Source organism: Myodes glareolus, chromosome 2, assembly GCF_982192425.1.
Source record: "Myodes glareolus chromosome 2, mMyoGla1.1, whole genome shotgun sequence".
NCBI lineage: Eukaryota > Metazoa > Chordata > Mammalia > Rodentia > Cricetidae > Myodes > Myodes glareolus.
The window spans coordinates 125,367,524-125,386,934 of NC_142027.1; the positions used below are offsets into that span (position 1 = coordinate 125,367,524).

Genomic DNA, 19,411 nt, shown 5'->3' on the forward strand with positions numbered 1-19,411 from the left:
CCTGTATGCCTGCAGACCAAAAGAGGGTGCCAGACCTCATTATAGATGGTTGTGAGCCATCATGTGGTTGCTGGGAATTGAACTCAGGACCTCTGAAAGAGTAGGCAATGTTCTTAACCATTGAGCCATCTCTCCAGCCCCCTACTTAGTTTTGAATAGTCGAAATGTCACATTTAGATTTGCTCTTTTACTTGTGGGTGCACACATGCATGCAGGTGCCCACAGGGCCAGAAGAGGTTTTGCATCCTTTAGAGCTGGAGCTGCAGAGGTTGTAAGGTGTAGGTGAACTTTCCTTTCTGGCCCACCAGTTCCAAAATAACCAAAGCAGATACTTAATATTTATAAATGCTCAGCTGATAGCTCAGGCTTATTACTAACTAGCTCTTACAACTTAAATCAATCCATTTCTATTAATTTATGTGCTGCCATGTAGCTCATGGCTTTACTTGTTCTCCAGTATGTCTAACTCTCTCTGCTTCTTGTAGCTACTCTCCTGACTCTGTCCTCTTCTTCCCAGAATTCTCCTAGTCTGACTCTCCCACCCAATCTCTCCTGCCCAGCAATAGGCCAGTCAGCTATTTATTACCAATGACAGTAATATATACTTACAGTATACAAAAATTGTTCCACAGCAGTGAGACACCATGTAGGTGCTGGGAACTGAAACCTGGTCCTCTGCAAGAGCAAGTGTTCCTAGCTGCTGAGTCATCTCTCCAGCTCCTAGGTGGACAGTTTAGGTAACCCACATACCAGCGTTTTGGGCAAAATATGGAACTGTGATTTAAAAAAAAGTAATCTAACAGAAATGGTCACCATTTTCCCTAAGGCTTGCAAAATGTAGGAGCAGATGCAACCCATATTTTGACTTTTAAAGAAGTCAAATGTCAAAAAATTACATTGAGTTCATCAGGAATTGCAATTGGACAAGAGGACTTTGAGGACTTTTCACAGAATGTTTGGACGCATGGGCTTTAAGATTTGAGGAGAAGTCAGGCAGTGGTGGCATGTGCCTTTAATCCCAGCACTCGGGAGGCAGAGGCAGACGAATCTCCGTGAGTTTGAGGCCAGCCTAGTCTACAGAGCGAGTTCCAGGACAGGCTCCAAAGCTGCAGAGAATCCCTGCCTCAACCCCCACCCCCTCCCAAAAGGACTTGAGAGCCAGATGGTGGTGGTGCACACCTTTAATCCCAACATTTGGGAAGCAGAGGCAGGTGGATCTCTGTGAGTTTGTTCAAGACCAGCCTGGTCTACAGAGCAAATTCCAGGACAGTCAGGACTGTTTCACAGAGAAACCCTGTCTCCAAAAATAAAAATAAAATAAATAAATAAAATAAAAAAGACTTGAGGAGGGGCTGGAGAGATGACTCAGCCATTTAGAGCATTGGCTGCTCTTCCAGAGGTCTTGAGTTCAATTCCCAGCATCTACATGGTGGATCACAACTGTCTATGACTCTAGTTTCACAAGTTCTGCTGCCCTCTTCTGGTGTGCATGCATATGGACAAAGCACTCATATACATAAAATATATAAATAAATAAACTTTTTGAAAAAAGAAGGTTTGAAGGAAACCTCCCAAGTCATATGATCAATCAAAGGCAGAAATGGAGGTTGGATGTGGTGGCACATGCCTGTCATTGGAGACTGAGGCAGGATTGTCATGAGTTCGAATTCAGTCCGGGCTACACAGCGAGAGCCAGTCTAAACCAAAAAATAAAATAAAATAAAAAAAATAAATGAAAGGTTCTTTTGTTCCTTCATCATAAATACGTGGCTAGAGCAGTCTGGTGACCTCCTGCGATGTATCTATAGGCAAAGAAGGCAATGCCCTGGGGTAGGGAGTTCAAGAGTGTTGGAGATGACTGACCTCCATATTACTTCGAAGGTCCCAAGTCGCTTCTAAATTTCCCTCCCCCATCAGCAGCGGATTTTTTATTAGAAATACTCATTTCTAGGTTCTGTTTAGAGTTGCCTGACTCTAAATACCATGAGGCTGTAGCTGGGATTCTACATTTTTAATGAAACTGCCATTCGACCCGCACGGTCTCCCAACAAAGTTCCTTCGAAAGAGCAGCCTCAGGCTCCGCCCCGGTGGGTCGTGGCCCCGCCCCTGCAACGCCCACTCAGTCCCGTCCTTCCCGGCGCGGCGTAGTCTCCGTCCCTAGCCCCGCCTCCTTACGGGATCCTTGGGCTTTAAGCCTATCCCCACTGGCCTGGCCCTAGGCCCCACCTCCTCCTTCAGACTTTCCTGGCCTCCGGAGCCCTTTCCCGTGATACCTGGCGCTCGGCTGTGGCCGTTGCCTGGCAACTCACAGGCCTGGTGGCAACTCACAGGCCTGGATGCAGTGCTCCGCCATGGGATCGCGGGGCTTCCCGCCGCTTCTGTTGATGCTCCTGAGCTGCTGCGTTTCAGCGAGCACCCAGGCCGTGGCCACCCCGGCTGTGGCCACCCCAGTCATGACGCAGGAGGACCTCAACTTCACCGAGACCACCCCAGCCATGACGAAGAAGGACCTCAACTCCACCGAGGCCACCACCCCAGACATAACAAAGGAGGATCTCAACTCTACCACTCCAGCCACTCTCAGAACCTCCGGGTCGCCTAGGACCCCGGGTACTCCCAAGGCCCCGGAGCTCTCTGGCCCCAGGCCCACCCCTGTCACGGACGGTGGGTACAGAGTGTTAACTCCTAGAGCGGGTAAAAGACTAGTGAGAATGATACGAAAATGATAACCGCTCAAAGTTCCATCCTTGTTATCCTCCCTGTCATAACCCTGAAAGAGAGATGGGATCTCCAGCACACTAATGCGGAAGACAGAGGGGCCTAAATGGGACACTCTCAGGTCTTGGAAAACTTCAGTAGACCCGGGCAACGTTAATGCCAAAGTTTATAATGAATAAATTTGCCCAGCTGAAGATGAAATTAGATAGTTTCTGGAACGTGGAGGAAATGAACGCATAGACTCTGCTGAACTTTTCAGTCCGTAGATTTCAGACGCCAAAGGTCTGAAATAGAATTAGAATGAATAGGGAGGGCCCTTCTTTGTTGATTTCAACTTGCCTCATATGTTGTTTGGATGTGGGAAAGTGTAAGGTGAGGGCTTAGGCCCAGATATTAGGATTTGTGTTTATGGATAATGAATGCATCAGAAACTGATGTTACTTAAAAACAATATTACATTCACTTATTTATGTGTATGGTGACGAGATACCATGGCATGTGGAGGTCAGAGGACAGCTTGAATTTTGCTGCTCCTAAACCAAATGGCTACCAGGCCTGCTGGTAAGTGCCTTTATCTGTACATATCACCAGCCCAGAAGCTGATCTTTTCATCTTGCATTACACGTTTAGTGAATTTTTTAAACGATTTTATTTATTATGTATATAGTGTTCTGCCTGACTGCATGCCTGCAATCTAGAAAAGGGCACCAGATCTCATTACAGATGGTTGTGAGCCACCATGTGGTTGCTGGGAATTGAACTCAGGACCTTTGGAAGAGCAGGCAATGCTCTTAACCGCTGAGCCATCTCTCCAACCGTGAATTTTTTATAATCTGACTTTAAACCTGTGACTTCAGGGCTTTGTAACCCTTTGAGTTTGTAAAATTTTTGTAACCACATTTTTCTAGGATGAGGAATTGTAGCAGTCCTTAGGTTCTCCATGGAGCTGTAATTTCAAAAAAAGAACTTTAGACAGTCTTATCCAGATTGAGAGAGTGTGTGTATGATTTTTTATTACTGTTTGAGAGAAAAAGATCTTTCACCCAGTAAGGCTGAGAGCATAGGTAACTGACAGAGCTGTCTTTGACTGGTGTCCTGAACTCTTCAAGCTAATTTCAGGTCGTTCTTCTTGGAGACCTTCTTTGAAAACTGGTTTGTGAGAAAAAGTACGAGGGCTGGTGGGTGGTGTGGGTCACTGGTTGGGTGTTCGCTTAGCATGCAGGAGGCCCTGGGTTCAATCCCCAGCACCAAAGGAGGGAAACAAATGAGAAATACACTTGATACTTTAATATATGAATCAAACTCTCTGCTTTATATTTCACCTGCTGACTTGTGAATTAGCAGAGAAGTCCTGTCATTATATGTGGGGATAATGTAGCCAAGTGTATGTGTCTAAAACTCTACAAGGCTTTTTTGTGGGGAATTATTTTTTTTTGAGACAGGGTTTCTCTGTGTAGCCCTGGCTGTCCTGGAACTCACTCTGTAGACCAGACTGGCAGGCTGGCCACAAACTCAAAAGTCCACTTGCCTCTGCCTCCTGAGTGCTGGGACTAAAGGCATGTGCCACCACCACCTGGCTTCTCTAAGGTTTTTGAACTGGAGTGTTGTTAATCCAGGTCAGTGCACCCATTAGTGATTTTTCTCCCCCAGATGAAGCTGTGCCTGAGCTCGTGTTCAGGACCGGCGTTCCAAGGACAGATATGCACTTCATCTTTTTAACTGTCTCACTTATTAACTGCTGTGCAGCAGGCACCCTGCCAAGTACATCACCATGCCTGAACTCATTTAATCCTCACAACCCCACGATGTGTCTAATCCTCATCTAGGTACTTACAAGGGTCGAAGCTTTGACAACAAATCGTGGTTACAATCTTAGACATGCGAGGAAGCGGACCTAACTGCTCACTTTATTTTCTCATCGCGGTTCAGGAATTTTGGTATTAGTTAATGAGCATATGCAGGTGTCCTTGGCTAGAGAGAATCTTTTTTAGAGGGAGTCCATTTGTCCCTCGGACTAAGAAAGTCTTATGCATTTATCAATAAGCTTTCATTTCTCTTCATGCTTCTCCAAAGCATGTTATACCATTGGGGGGGGGGATTCTAAAACTTTAAAAAAGTATTTTATTTTAAATTATGTGTGTATGTTTGTATATCTCTGTGTGAGTATGTACACATGTGTGCTGGTGTCTTCAGAGGTCAGAAAAGGGCCTCAGAGCCCCTGGAGCTTGGTTAGGTGATTGTGAGCTGCCTGACTTTGGTGCTGGGATTGAACTTGGGTTCTGTACACAAGTGGTATATGCTTTTAGCTCCTGAACCGTATCTCCAGCCTGCTCTAAAACCCTTCCAGTTTCCCGCCTTCTCCTTCCTGCCCAGCTTCCTTCCTGATGGTTTTGCTGAGTGGCCCAGGCTGGCCTATAACCTGCATACATACCCTCTTGACTCTGCCTCCCATCATCTGGGAGGTATTGAGCCTCCCATCTCTAGAGCTGGCTTTTAATTGTGAAACCATTCATTCAGACAGTCAAGAATGTTGGTGTGACGTCCTATAAGCATTTGTTTGTTTGTAGCTTAAGATTCTTTCCTTTGTTTGTTTGTAGCTTAAGATTATTTTCTAAAAAAAAAAAAAGAAACAAATATTATAGTTAAGATTCAGTGATGCCCAAGCTGGGGGAGGGGAGGAATCACAGTACACAACTGTGATCCTGAATTTTCTACATAGAGGTGGGACAATTAGGAGGCCAGCCTGGGCCACGTGAGCATTTGTTTTGGAAAATACAGAATAGCAACAATAAGCAAAAACAAAACAAAACAAAAAACAAACAAACCTGAAGCCCTGAATTTATTATTTCCTCCCTCCTCACAATAGACTGTGTCATGAATTCAGTTTGTTCTTTTCTTTTTTAAAAAAATATTTATTTATTTATTATGTATACAATATTGTATATTATGTGTGTGTATGCTGCAGGCCAGAAGAGGGTGCCAGATCTCATTACAGATGGTTGTGAGCCACCATGTGGTTGCTGGGAATTGAACTCAGGACCTTTGGAAGAGCAGGCAATGCTCTTAACCTCTGAGCCATCTCTCCAGCCCCTCAGTTTGTTATTTTCATGTTCTGGTATTGTTTTGTTTTTTAATATTTATTTATTTTTATCTTATGTGGATGGATGTTGTCTTATGCCTACATATATACTGTGTGTTGTAAGTGTGCCTGAGGCCAGAAGAGGGCATTGAATGCCCTGGAACCAGAGTCACAGTTGGTTGTGTGCTGTCAAGTGGGTTCTAGGAACCAAAGTTAGATCCACGGCAAGGGCAGCCAGTGAGTGCTCTTAGCCACCCAGCCTTCTCTCTGGGCTCTTTTATCTGTTTCAAAGGGTTTTCTCAGTTTGACAAGAATGAATGAGTAGAGCAATAACATTAGGAATAAATTGAAACAGTGTGTCAAGTTCTCAGCCCCCAGAGCTCTCAGAGACTGTTGGAGGAGGCTCTCTTCTGCGCTTGTGCAGGTTCTCCGTCTGCTAAAGGGACTGGGAGAGGAGCGCTGGAGTCATGATGACCAGCAGAGTGGGCACAGGCACAGTTGCTACAGGGTGGGTTCCTGCTTTTCCTCCATGCTATATTATCCTGCCATAAATTTATTACCCCATATTGTAAATTTTTTTTGATTTATTTATTTTGTTTACAGTGTTCTACCTGCATGTATGCCTGCAGGCCAGAAGAGGCACCAGATTTCATTACAGATGGTTGTGAGCCACCAGGTGGTTGTTGGGAATTGAACTCAGGACCTCTGGGAGAACAATCAGTGCTCTTAACCTCTGAGCCATCTCTCCAGCCCCTCATATTGTAAATTTTTAAAGAACATTTTGACTGGCAGTGGTGGCACATGTCTTTAATCCCAGAGACAGGCAGATCTCTGAGTTCAAGGTCAGTCTGGTCTATAGAGTGAGTTCCAGGACAGCCAGGGCTACATAGAAAAACCCTGTTTCAAAAAGGAAAAAAGAAAAAAAAAAGACATTTTAAGCCAAAATAGGAACAGTTGATTATTGGTCAGGATCTTAATGACTAGGAGTTTATAGTTTCAAACCAACTGGCCAAAAAAGCCGTTAATCCTAACAATTAATTCCAGCCTCAGGAGGCAGAGGCAGGCAGATCTCCCGGTTTGAGGCCAGCCTGGTCCACAGAGTGAATTCCAAGATAGACAAGGCAAAAAAAAAAAAGTTAGAAAAGAAAAAAATTAAGGATAAAAAGCAACCAGGACATGTAAGGAAAGGGATGAGGTGGCCAAGAGTCCTTCCTTGGACTCTACCCTGAAGTAGGAGCGCAGGCATCTGCAGTCACCTCAGGGAGACACTGGTGTCCACAGGTGACTTTCATCCAAGCACAATAGGAAGCAGACATTTTGACATTGACTTCTGGAACCTTTTGGTGGCAAGGAGCAGTAACAGCCTGCCTACTGTGGTCCTCTGACCCCCACTGTTTTTCTTCCTCAGTTGCTGCTCTGTGTGTCTGTGACCTGCTTCCAGCACAGTGTGATGTCAACTGCTGTTGTGACCCTGACTGCAGCCCCACAGATTTCAGCGTCTTCTCTGCCTGCTCAGTCCCAGTTGTCACGTAAGCATATGACAGGGACTTTCGATGGCAGGTTGGCTAGGGCAATAAAATCTGGGGACAGAAAGAATGTTCCTTGCTATTCAGAAACCCTACTGTGCAAAGTCCTGCACTGTCAGAAGTTGTGGCTTGTCTGTGTGCAACCCCACAAGAGTATGGGCAATGGAAGGGCATGCATGCTGCCTCTAGAGCAGCGGTTCTTGACCTGTGGGTCGTGACCTTTGGAGGTCTCATATTCAATGTCATGTATATCAGATATTTACATTGCCTTTTATAACAGGAGCAAAATTACAGTTACGAAGTAGCAATGAAATAATTTTACGGTGGGGGGGTGGTGTCACCACAACATGAGGAACTATTTTAAAGAGTTAAAGTTGAGAGCCACTGCTCTAGAGTGTTATGAAGTAAGTCTTTCTGTGTCTGTAGATTAATAGGTGCATAGATAATGTTCACCTGTTTGTACTTGTGGACTAGTCTCATACAGCCTAGGTATTTGTGCACACCTTTGTGTGTGTGTAGTGTGTGCATGTAATTTTTGCATTCATGTGTTTTGGCAGAGGTCAACATGGGTTTCATCATCTATTTCTTTTTATCTTAATTTTGTTTGTTTTTTCGAGATTGGATTTTTCTATATAGCTCTGGCTATCCTGGATCTCACTCTGTAGACCAGGCTGGCCTCCCCAGTGCTGGGATTAAAGATATCCACCACCACCACCCAGCTCCACCTTATTTTTGAGATGGGATTTCACATTGAACATGGAACTCTTTTGTTTTTTTGGCTAGACTGACTGGCTAACAACTTGTCTCCTCCCCTGCCCAGTGTTACAGGTACCCACCAACGTCTAGCTTTTATCCATGCTGGGATCTGAACTCAGGCCCTCATGCTTCTGAGGCAAGCAGTTTACCCACTGAACCACCTCCCCAGCCCCTGGATTTCCCAGCTCTTTCTGTAAACATTAACTCGGATGGTTTGTGTGAGCCTTTCTGGTTGTAGCGAGGATTCTCAGTTCACAGTATGTGGGCAATGATGGAGAGAGAGATTCTCATGAGAGTACAAGGTGAAGAAGTGATCCATTTTGAGTGATCTCGTCTCGTGGTTCAGAGGTTTTTCCATAAAAAAGCAGTCCTTTGAAAAGGCTCATGCATTCAGGGTGGGACCAGCTTACTGTGGAGAGAGCTGACTGAAATTCAGTGACAGCCACCTGACAGCTTTGGAAACATAATGAACTCTTCCCATGAGAAACCATATTATCAACCCAGTGGAGAAACTGAATACCCCTCAGATGTAAAGAAGTCTGGAGAGCAGGTTGCTGGAGAGGGTCCTTTGCTGGCCTCAGGACTAGAGCAGGGTTTACCCTTTCTAGAAATCAGTCTGCTCTCGTCTTGGGTCTGTCAGCATGCACCACCAGTCCTACAAGAATGTCATTTTTTGAATTGGAATGCCATGTATTAAATACAGTAATTTAATTTTTTTTTTTGAGATAGGGTTTCACTGGGTAGCTCCAGCTGGCTTAGAACTTCTTATGTACCACACTGGCCTCAATCTCAGAGAGATCAACCAATCTCTTGCCTCTTGAGTGCTGGGATTAAATGTGTGTGCCACCACCGTTCAACTACCTTTATTATTTTTATTTTTATTTTATTTTTATTTATTTTTATTTTTTTATTATTAAATTATAAAAGTTTCCATTTCAGCCCCTCCTCCCACCATATTTTTATTTTTTTTAAAGATTTATTTATTTATTATGTACACAGGGTTCAACCTCCATCTATGCCTGCAGGCCAGAAGAGGGCACCAGATCTCATTACAGATGGTTGTGAGCCACCATGTGGTTGCTGGGAATTGAACTCAGGACCTCTGGAAGAGCAGTCAATGCTCTTAACCTCTAAGCCATCTCTCCAGCCCTATTATTTTTATTTTTAATTATGTGTATGGATGTGTGTCTTAGGTGGAGGGGGGCGTTAATGCACATGAGTATAGTTGCCTGCTGAGGCCAGAAGAGAGTATTGGATCCCTGAACCTGGAGTCATAGGAGGTTGTGAGCCACCCAACATGGGTACAGGGACCCGAACTCAGGTCTTCTTCAAGAGCAGTACATACTTTTCACTAACTGATGAGTCACCATTCTGGCCCCCTTAAGTTTCTGAGAAAGGGTCTCTTTATGCAGCCCTGGCTGTCCTGGAACTCTATAGACCAGGCTGACATTGAACTCAGAGGTCTGCCTGCCCTTGCCTCTTGAGTGCTGGGATTAAGGGCATATGTCATAACACCCAGCCCCTGTATAACTTTTTAAAGTTACCTTTTTATTTACTTTTTGTGTGTGTGTGTTCATACTTTGGTGCTCATGTGGAGGTCAGAGAACAACTTTCGGGAGTCAGTTTTCTCCTTACATCATGTGGGTCTCAGGGGTCAAGCTCAGGTCATCAGACTTGGCAGCAGGGACCTTTACCCTATGAGCCATCTTGCTGACCCCCAAATATGGTAATTCTAGATGTAAACAATAGTTTTTAGAACAGAAGATGGCAAGCTTTGAGGACCAACCAGGTAGCGTGTTAGTTTGTGCGAGTCACTTGGGTGTCTGTTGCAGCTGAGCAAAAGCTGCCACTGATATGGAAATGAGCAGGTGGGCCTGTGTTGTGTGAAGCTTTATAAAAACAGACTGCATTTGTAGACTTGAGAGTTTGTTGTGGAGTATTAGTTTAAGATGTGTTACATTCATTAAAGCTGTGGAATATTTGTTTAATGATGCAAAGATTTGCATTATGTTACATTTGTTTAACTCTGCAAAGCTGTGTTACTTTGCCTGTCTAAAACATTTGATTGGTTTAATAAAGAGCTGAACAGCCAATAGCTAGGCCCAGAGAGGGATAGGTGGGGCTGCCAGACAGAGAGAATAAAGAGAAGAGGAGATGGGAGGGGAGGGGAGGAGAGGAGAGAAGGAGAAGAAGAGAGAGGAGGGCATCAGGGGCCAGCCACATGGCCAGCCACAGAGTAAGAAGGGGAAAAGATATATAGAATAAAGGAAGGTAAAAAGCCCAGAGGCAAAAGGTAGACAGACTGATTTAAGTTAAGAAAAGCTGTCTAGAAACAAGCCTAATGAGGATCAGGCATTCATGAGAAAGAATAAGTCACCATGTATTTACTGGGAGCTGGGTGGTAGGCCCCCCCCCCAAAAGAATTTTCCTTATAAAACAAACAAACAAACAAAAAACAGCTACAAGGGTTAGGGTTAAATATTTCAGGAAAAGACTTCAGTTTTTTAAAACTTACAACCTCCCCCCCAAATATGAACCAAATTAAACTCTACTGTAGCCTTAACTTCTTGGGGATGTCTGGGTCAGGAGGGTCATTTGAGCTCTGGTGTTGGAAAATAGCCTGGACAATTATAGGGAGACCTTATCTCTAAAATCGAAAGAAAAAAATAGCAAAAGTCATATGCTAGTTTGTAGAGTGCCCCATTATATAGGCTTCAGTTCATAAAGGTTTCATTATGTTTTACTGCCAACAACTCCTCCTGTCATATAATGACTTGGTGGGCATCCTGAGTGAATCCATCCCTCATCAGATGGGACCTTCGTGAGCACAGGAGTATCTATTATAGGTGCTGTCAGTGCCAGCCCAGCTGATACCATGTAGTGGGCTTTCATTAAACTGTCTTGACTGGCAGGAACACTGCTTAGTGGAAGAGTGCTGGCCTAGCACGTGCAAGACACTAGGTGTGTGTGGTCTCTGGTAACACACACCAGCTGACTAAGTGAGTAGAGTCCTGGTGTGACCTCTGCCTTGTCACCTTTCAGCAGACACCAGGGCGGGAGGGGGCAGGAAGGCAGCAGGGCCTGGCACCAGCTAGGCAGGTACTCCACACTTGGCCACCTTCTGTGCCTTTTTGAGCACCTCCTACTAGCCTAGAGACATGAAGCAGAGTTTGTCATGCTACTTTTAAGAGCTTACTGTTAGATGAGGGAGAGGGGTGAATGAGACAGGGCCCCGAGGAACACCAGATGCCGGAACACTCAGGCCAGGGAAGGCTTTCTAGAAAAGATGGTCCAAGCGGTGTTGAGTCCTGAGTGACAAGTACAAGTTGGGCAACATAAGTTTGTGGATAGGTATTCTAGGCTGTGGCATAGGCTGAACAGTTTGCTGAGATAGAGAAGAATGGGCAAGAGAGTAGGGCAGGGTGTCTCAGTGGGTCAAGGTGCTTCCTACCAAGCCTGCCGGCCTGAGCTTGATCTCTAGCACCTCCATACTACATAGTAGAAGGAGAACAACTCATATAAATTGTCCTCTGTTTTCCACACATTTGCTTGCGAAAAAGAACCACACACACACATATATACACAAATACACACCAGACCAATATAGTAAAAATACTTTTAAAACTTTCTAGAATATTTTTATATTTATTTGATTTATATATGTGTGTGCATGTGTGTGCTATGTGCACTAGATGCATGCGGTGCTCACAGAATCCAGAAGAGAGCATCATATCCCCTGGAATTGGAGTTGCAGGCATGAGCTGCCTTGATGTGGGTTTTGGGATCTGAACCTAGGTTCTCTATAAGGGCAGGAAATGCTTAATCACTGAGCCACCTCTCCAGCTCCCAAAATATCATAATCTTAACACTGACCAAGTTTATGGAAAAGTGCTCTGCACTATATTCCACACCCAGCAGCCTTCCCTTAAATGTTATTGATGTTGTTGTTATTATATTTTTGAGATAGAGTCTCACTGTGTAGCTCTGACCAATGTAGAACTGCCGTGTAGACCTGAACTCACAGACCCATTTGTCTATACCACCCCAGTGCTGGAAATAAAGGTATGCACCACCATGCTTGGCAGGAGTTATTCTGCATGTCCTCTTTCTGTTAGAGAGAAAAGCTTCAGTGCCACACTCTAACAGCAAATAGATACAAATGGATCCTGTTTGGACATCAGACTTCATCAGTGCCCTTGTGGTCCTTCTTAGGGTAGTAACAGCCTCTGGAAGATTGAGGGTGATCTGGCTGAGATTGTGGACTGAAAACTTGCTGTTGTTTTCTTTCCCTCTCAGGGGTGATAGACAGTTTTGTAGTCAGAAGGCAGCTGTCTACTCCATGAATTTGACAGCAGACCCTCCTCACCGGGTCTTTAAACTCATTGACCAGATCAACCCTTCCATCTTCTGCATCCATATTTCAAACTGTAAGTATTTGAATTTGATAGATTTTGTGAAGCCCTGTTTTTCTTTTAAAAGTTGCTTTTTGGGAAAACACCTCATTCAGTTCCATTTAAAGCACCCATTCTGTGTTTTGGCTGTGCGAATAATTCAAGGCTGGAGGCTGATTCACAGGTAACTGTCTTCAACTCCTTGTGCTGTCGCTGTCTTTATCTCACACTTGACTTCAAAGATGTTTATGCCAAGTAGCCATGGGAATCCAGGTTGTGTGTGTGCATGCATGCATGTGTGTGTGTGCACGTGTATGTGTGTGCACGTTTATTTCCTCTTGGAGTAATAGTTGAGAATCAGTTTCATCTTTAAATGTTACCTGTGGTTTCCATTTCCCTTTTCTTTTTTATTTTTACTCAGAATATTTGCATGAATACAGGATCTTTATTTTTACCTGAGCACTCAGCCTAGGTAGAGATTTGCTCCTGAGGGTGTGCTGTTCTCAGGCTATCAAAGAGCACAGGCACACTCATGGCTCTGTCAGTTAAACTTCATTATCTCAGTCCAAGTCTTTCCCTATTTGGGATTTGTTCCCTCGTGCATAAAGACTTGGGGGGATTGTGCTGTGATTTGCCCTACATGACAATTGACAGTGACCATAACAGCAGCCTAATGGACACAGAGCCTGCCTCTTCCTCACCCTTCATGCGATGAATAAGTCTTATCTTCCCACAGCCACCCAGAGAGAATGTCCCCAGGAGGGGGTAACAAGCAGACACTTGTCTGTGTGCTGGAGAAAGTGACCAGCTCTGTCCCTTGGTTTCTGCTGTGTTGTTTCTTGCAGACCAACCACACTGTTAGATGCAGCCGCGTCTAGTGATCCTGTTTGTTTACTTATTGATTTTTTCAAGACAGGGTCTTGGCCTGGAATTCATCATATAGACAAGGGTGGTCTTAAAGCCATGATGGTAGGGATCCTATTCATTTAAGAAGCCTTAAATCCTGGGAGATGCTGGGCGGTGGTGGTACATCTTGGGATCACAGCACTTGGGAGGCAGAGACAGGCGGATCTCTGTGAATTTAAGGCCAGCCTGGTCTACTGAGCGAGCGTAAGGACAGGCTCCAAAGCTACACAGAAAAACCCTGTCTCAAAAGAAAGAAAGAAAGGAAGGAAGGAAGGAAGGAAGGAAGGAAGGAAGGAAGGAAGGAAGGAAGGAAATCCCAGGCGAGGCAAATATAAAAGAAAACTTTTTATTTCTTTTAAGATAGGGTTTTTCTATGTAACCTAGATCCTGGAACTCACTATATGGACCTTGAACTCAGACCCACCTGCCTCTGCCTGTGCTGGGACTAAAGGCTTGTGCCACTACCACCTGATAAGAAAACATTGAAAACTACATTTATTTATGTGTGTGCACATGCATGCATGCGTGCATAGGTTAGAGGGTGTCTTTTCTAGAGTTAGTTCTCTCTTTCCACTATCTGGGTCCTGGGATCCAACTCAGTTTGTCAGGTCTGGCGACAAGTGCCTTTATTTACTGAGCCATGAAGAAAGTCTAGAAAACCTTTTATTATATCAGCCTTTTTGTTTTGATTTTTGAGACAGGGTTTCTCTTTGTAGCCCTGACTGTTGTTGAACTAGCTTTGTAGACCAGGCTGGCCTCTAATGGACTCAGGAATTTGCCTGCCTCTGCCTACCACGTGCTGGAATTAAAGGTGTGCACCACCACCGCACAGCTTTTAACATCGGTTTTGTTGCTACTAAGAATGGGTTTCTAAAGTAGGGATGTCACATACTCCATACATTTCTGCTGATTTTCAATGCTTTGCCTAAAAACAGACAAGCCTGCTCTGTCCTTTGCTAATCCAGAAGTGCCGAATGAAGACAATTTCGACAGACTGACACAAGCATCCGGTGGCTTTACGCTGAGTGCCCCATCCGACGGTCCTTCTACAGCCACCTCAGATGCCCCACAGACCACTAAATACGAGGTGAGCCAACAACGTGATGGAAGTCTCTCACACATCCTGAAATATCAGCTAATTTCAGTGTTAGATAGAATGCCAGACTGCCAGCCCTTGGGGCATAGCTGCCACCACAGAGCCACTGCTGCTCCTCTCAGAGACCATGGGAAGCCCAGTGAGTGTTCAGATTCTGAACCCAGGATTTGAGGCCACTTCTGCAGTTGAATTTTTCTTTTCTTTTCTTTTCTTTTCTTTTCTTTTTGTTTGTTTGTTTCAAAACAGGGTTTCTCTGTGTAACAGCTCTGGCTGTCTTGGAACTCACTCTGTAGACTAGACTGGCCTTGAACTCCCAGAGATCCACCTGCCTCTGCCTCCCGAGGGATGGGATTAAAGGTGTGTTCCACTACTGCCTGGCTCTGTGGCTGAATTTTATGTCACAAAATTTTCTGTTCTTTTCAGCCCAAGAGATCATAGCAAACTGATTGAAGCCTGCCTCTGGGCATGGGGAGTGGACTGCCTGGGTGCCAGGTCCTCGTCTCAGGATCATATTTTGTTTTACAGATATTAGGAAGCTGTGTGCTATTTTATATATCCCTTCATTAGCAAACCAGTAAAATATGACCCATTAATGATGCATGTACTTTTTTCATTGATTTTTATTGAGCTCCACATTTTTCTCTTCTCCCTTCCCTGCCTTTCCTCTCCCCTTCAACCCTCCCCCAAGATCCCCATGCTCCCAATTTACTCGGGAGATCTCGTCTTTTTCTACTTTCCATGTAGATTAGATCTATTCTGGTGCCCACCTATAATCTCAGCCGTTGGGAGGTGGAGGCAGGAGAAGCAGGAGTTGAAATTTAAAGCAGCCCGAGCTACATGAAACCCTGCCTCAGAACAAAACAAGAGGGTGTTGAGATAACTAAGTGGTTAGGTGCTTGAGCCACAGCACAAAGACAGGTGTTTGGATCTCCACTGTCCTCGTAAATGCTTCAGGAGGTCAGCATCGAAAGGTGGATGGAATCTCCAGGAGAAAGCTGGCTACAGACTAACTCTATCCGCACGCTCAGGGTTTAATTGAGAGACCTTGCTTCATTGAATAATGTAGTTGAATGGCTGAAAATGCTGCCTGATATCAACCTTAAGCCTCCATTTATTTGCCCATGTATCCATGTGCTCGTGCAGACACACAGACACACACATGCGCGTGCCCATGCACATACAAACAATTAAATCATATACACACATGTGTATGGAAAAGGAAGGGCAAAAATAACCTTTTCACAAGCATCCTTGGGAAAGGAAAGTCTAATATGGACTAGTTGGAGTGGGAAACAGCAGAGGAGCCTCAGTAAAGATGGAAGGCTCTCATCGGTAGAGTGCATGCTTAGTGTGCTCCAGGCCGTGGTGTCAATCCCACCTGCTCTGCCCTTCCCCACAAGAAAAAAAAGTCTACATTGCAAACCTTTGTAAAAAGGCTGGCCCATGTTCATCCTGGTCTGTATCTACAAAATTTGTACATAGTTGTAGAAGCGGGGTTCATGGCCACGTTGTTCTAGAAAGCTCTCTGTTTTTCTGCGATAACCTTTGTGTCTTGCCATGTCAATATGAAGGCCAGTTACTGTTCTCTGAGCATTCCCTGCGTGTGGGCACTGTGGGGGGCTTTCCCAGCATTACCGAATACAGCCTGGGAAGAACTCACTGCTATCCCACTAAACTGAGAGAAACGGGTGCAGGGAACAGCTGTGCAGTGTCAGAGCATCTTGACAAGCCTGCCTTGTGTGTGTTCCACCATTCCAGTCTTGGCAGCACTGGGGCTGGAACCATGCTGCTCATGGATCCCAGCACCCCAGCCCCAGCCCTTCTATATGTTTTTAGTTTTTCTTCTTTGATTTTCACTGTATGTTCAGTTGGTCCTTGAAATGATAATCTTCCCGTCTCTACTTCCTGAGCGGAAGAGTACGCCAGCCACTATCCATCCTTTTTTTCTTAATTAGAAACATTAATTATGTGTTCCTATTTTTTTATTTTGAGATAGGGTCTCACTCTATAGCCTTGACTGTACTAGACCTTGCTATGTAGATCAGGCTAGCTTCAAACTCATAGAGATCTGCCTGCTTCTGCCTTTGAGTGTTGGGATCAAAGGTGTTCGCCATAGCACAGGGATAATTATGTTGGGGGAGACATGTGCAAGTGAATGTAGTGCCTGTGGAGGCCAGGAGAGGGAGCTGAGTTATAGGTGGTTGTGAACTGCCTGATGGGGGCAGGTTAGAAACTGAACTGGGTCCTCTGCAAAGACACTGTACTCTTAGCATCTGCCCCACCATCCTTTCTTAGCAGATGCAAGCAGACTTTGTCTTAAAAACAGGTGAAGGGCTGGAGAGATGGCTCAGCAGTTAAGAGCATTGCCTGCTCTTCCAAAGGTCCTGAGTTCAATTCCCAGCAACCACATGGTGGCTCACAACCATCTGAAATGAGATCTGATGCCCTCTTCTGGCCTGCAGGCAGACACACAGACAAGAATATTGTATACATAATAAATAAATAAATATTTTAAAAAAACAGGTGAAGAGCAATCGATGAAGACATCCAGTTGACCTCTGACCTTCATGGGTCCCTCTCCCACATCCACACACACAAAATCTTGTAAGATTTTAATGAGTATCACCACTGCCATTTAAATGAATGTTACTGAACAGTGATTTGTTCACACCTGTGCTCAGCCATCCGATTCCTGTCCACGGAGGGAAACACTACTTCAGCTTCTCATCCTATGCCAAGGGGCATTCCATAATGAAACAGGGGACACTAGAGTGGCAGGCACACACAGGTGCACATGTTCTTTTTATCCTCTATTTACTTGAGGTAGGATCTCACTATGTAGCTGTGGTTCACCTAGAATTTCCTATGTGGACCAGGCTGACCTCTAATTTACAGACATCTGCCTGCCTCTGCCTCCCAAGTAGGAGAGGATATAGTTAAACCTGGGTTAAAGGCATGGACCATCACACCTGCCTTAAACAACTTTAATCCCATCATTTGGGAGGCTGAGTCAAGAGGACCACTTGAGCCCTTTGAGCCTTAGAGGAGTTCAAGACCAGCCTGGGCATCATAGTAAGACATCATCTCTAGATAGATAGATAGATAGATAGATAGATAGATAGATAGATAGATAGATACATACATACATACATACATACATACATACATGCATACATACATACATGAAAATTTAAGGGGCTAGCGCAGTGGTTCTCAATTTTCCAGTGTTGTGGCCCTTTAATACAGTTCCTTATGTTGTGGTGACTCCAACCATAAAATTATTTTTGTTGCTACTTCAGAACTGTGATTTTGCTACTGTTATGAATGGTAATGTAAATATTGATATGCAGGATGGTCTTAGGGAATACCTGTGGAAGAGTCATTCAACTTCCAGGTTGAGAATCACTGATCTAAGCCTCTTCCTCATAACTTAGCTAGTTTCTGCTTCTCCCAGGTTGCTGACTGGTTTGAGAGTCTCCTTTGCAGCTCTGTCCATTTAGCCTCGGAGGGACTCTCAGCTTTTATTGCTTACTCTGGCAGAGAGGGGCCTAGTGAATCTGGTCAGTTTCAGGGATTTCCTGAAATTCCTTAGAGTCGTTTACCTTCCTGCTTAAGGAGCTTCCCCTACAGGGCAGAATGTCTCAGTCTTGGAGGAAACTGTCACACACAAGCTTTAGCTGTGCAGCCTGGGCTGGCCTGAGACTCTCTAGACCAGGCTGGCTTTAAACTCATAAAGATCCATCTGCTTCTGCTCCTGAGTGCTGGGATTAAAGATGTACACCACCACATGAAGCTTAAAATTTATTTTAAAAAGGTGTGTTTGTGTGTGGTTGACAGCTGAGGATGAGCCCTGGGTGGCAGAGACTGTGCTCAGCATTGTGTCCCCAAACCCACAGCTCTGTGGGCACTGCCATGTGTCCAGCACATGCTGAAGGAACACCTTGTCTTACCTGTGTGCTCTGTGTTTGCAGTACGGTGTTCCTCTGCAGACTGCAGGCACATCTTCAGGTTCATTTCTTAGACTGCCTTCGCCTCTCACGTCATCTCTGTGCACAGATGAGAACCCTGCAGGTAAGAGAGTGCCCCTGCTCTTCCTGTCAGTCACTTCAGCTTGCCAGTTAAACAGGCTTCATAGCCTAAAGACTCTTCAGGTAGAAAGGCCTCGAAGGTTGCCTGCCTGAAGAGGTCCTTTCTACCCTGGTCAGTGACTGCCTGAACCCTGCAGTAAGCATCTGGAAACAGTGACATGCGGGTACACATTTCGGGGATTACAGATCTCTACAGCATTTGTTTAAGTTCTTATGTGTGCTGGTCGCCATGCTGCATGAGGCTGATTCCTCCGGTTAACCTTAACCCAGGGGCCAGGAACATGGCCTAACAGGCAAAGGTGCTTGCTAAAAGGCCTGACAATTTGGGGTTTTATTCCTGTGACTCATGGAGTGGAGGGAGGGAGTTGACTTCCTCAGGCTACCCTCTGCCTTCCAGCCATGTGCTGTGTCTATCAGGTGCCCTCTGCCCTCCAGCCGTGTGCTGTGTCTATCAGGTGCCCTCTGCCCTCCAGCCATGTGCTGTGTCTATCAGGTGCCCTCTGCCCTCCAGCCGTGTGCTGTGTCTATCAGGTGCCCTCTGCCCTCCAGCCGTGTGCTGTGTCTATCAGGTAGCCACCCACCCATAAGTCAAATGTAATAAAAAAAAAATTAAAATTGTTTTCACAGTATCCCTTGAAGCCATGCTAACATTGCTAGGGTTTTTTTTTCCCCCAAAAGGTTCAGTGGTGAGGTTTTCGGTTTCTTTTCATTTGTGTTTGTTTGTTTGTTTGTTTGTTTTTAGTTTTTGAGATGGTGTCTCTACGTAGCCCCAGCTGGCTCAGAACTTGATGTGTCAGGCTGACCTTGAGCTCACAAAGACCTACCTGCCTCTGTGCCTCCCTGTGCCTTCC

General features: G+C 45.0%; 1 protein-coding gene across 2 annotated transcripts in view; it reads left to right on the plus strand.

Annotated features, from left to right (window-relative positions):
- Positions 1-2,262: 2,262 nt before the first annotated feature.
- Tctn1 (tectonic family member 1) overlaps positions 2,263-19,411 on the plus strand; it is a 32,040-nt gene continuing 14,891 nt past the window's right edge. For both annotated transcript variants that reach the window (XM_048447378.3, XM_048447379.3), the window contains exons 1-5: positions 2,263-2,664; positions 7,206-7,326; positions 12,376-12,506; positions 14,312-14,463; positions 18,444-18,543. In XM_048447378.3, the coding sequence (XP_048303335.3) occupies positions 2,337-2,664; positions 7,206-7,326; positions 12,376-12,506; positions 14,312-14,463; positions 18,444-18,543 (832 nt within the window). In that variant the 5' untranslated portion in view covers positions 2,263-2,336. The remainder of the gene's footprint in view (positions 2,665-7,205; positions 7,327-12,375; positions 12,507-14,311; positions 14,464-18,443; positions 18,544-19,411) is intronic.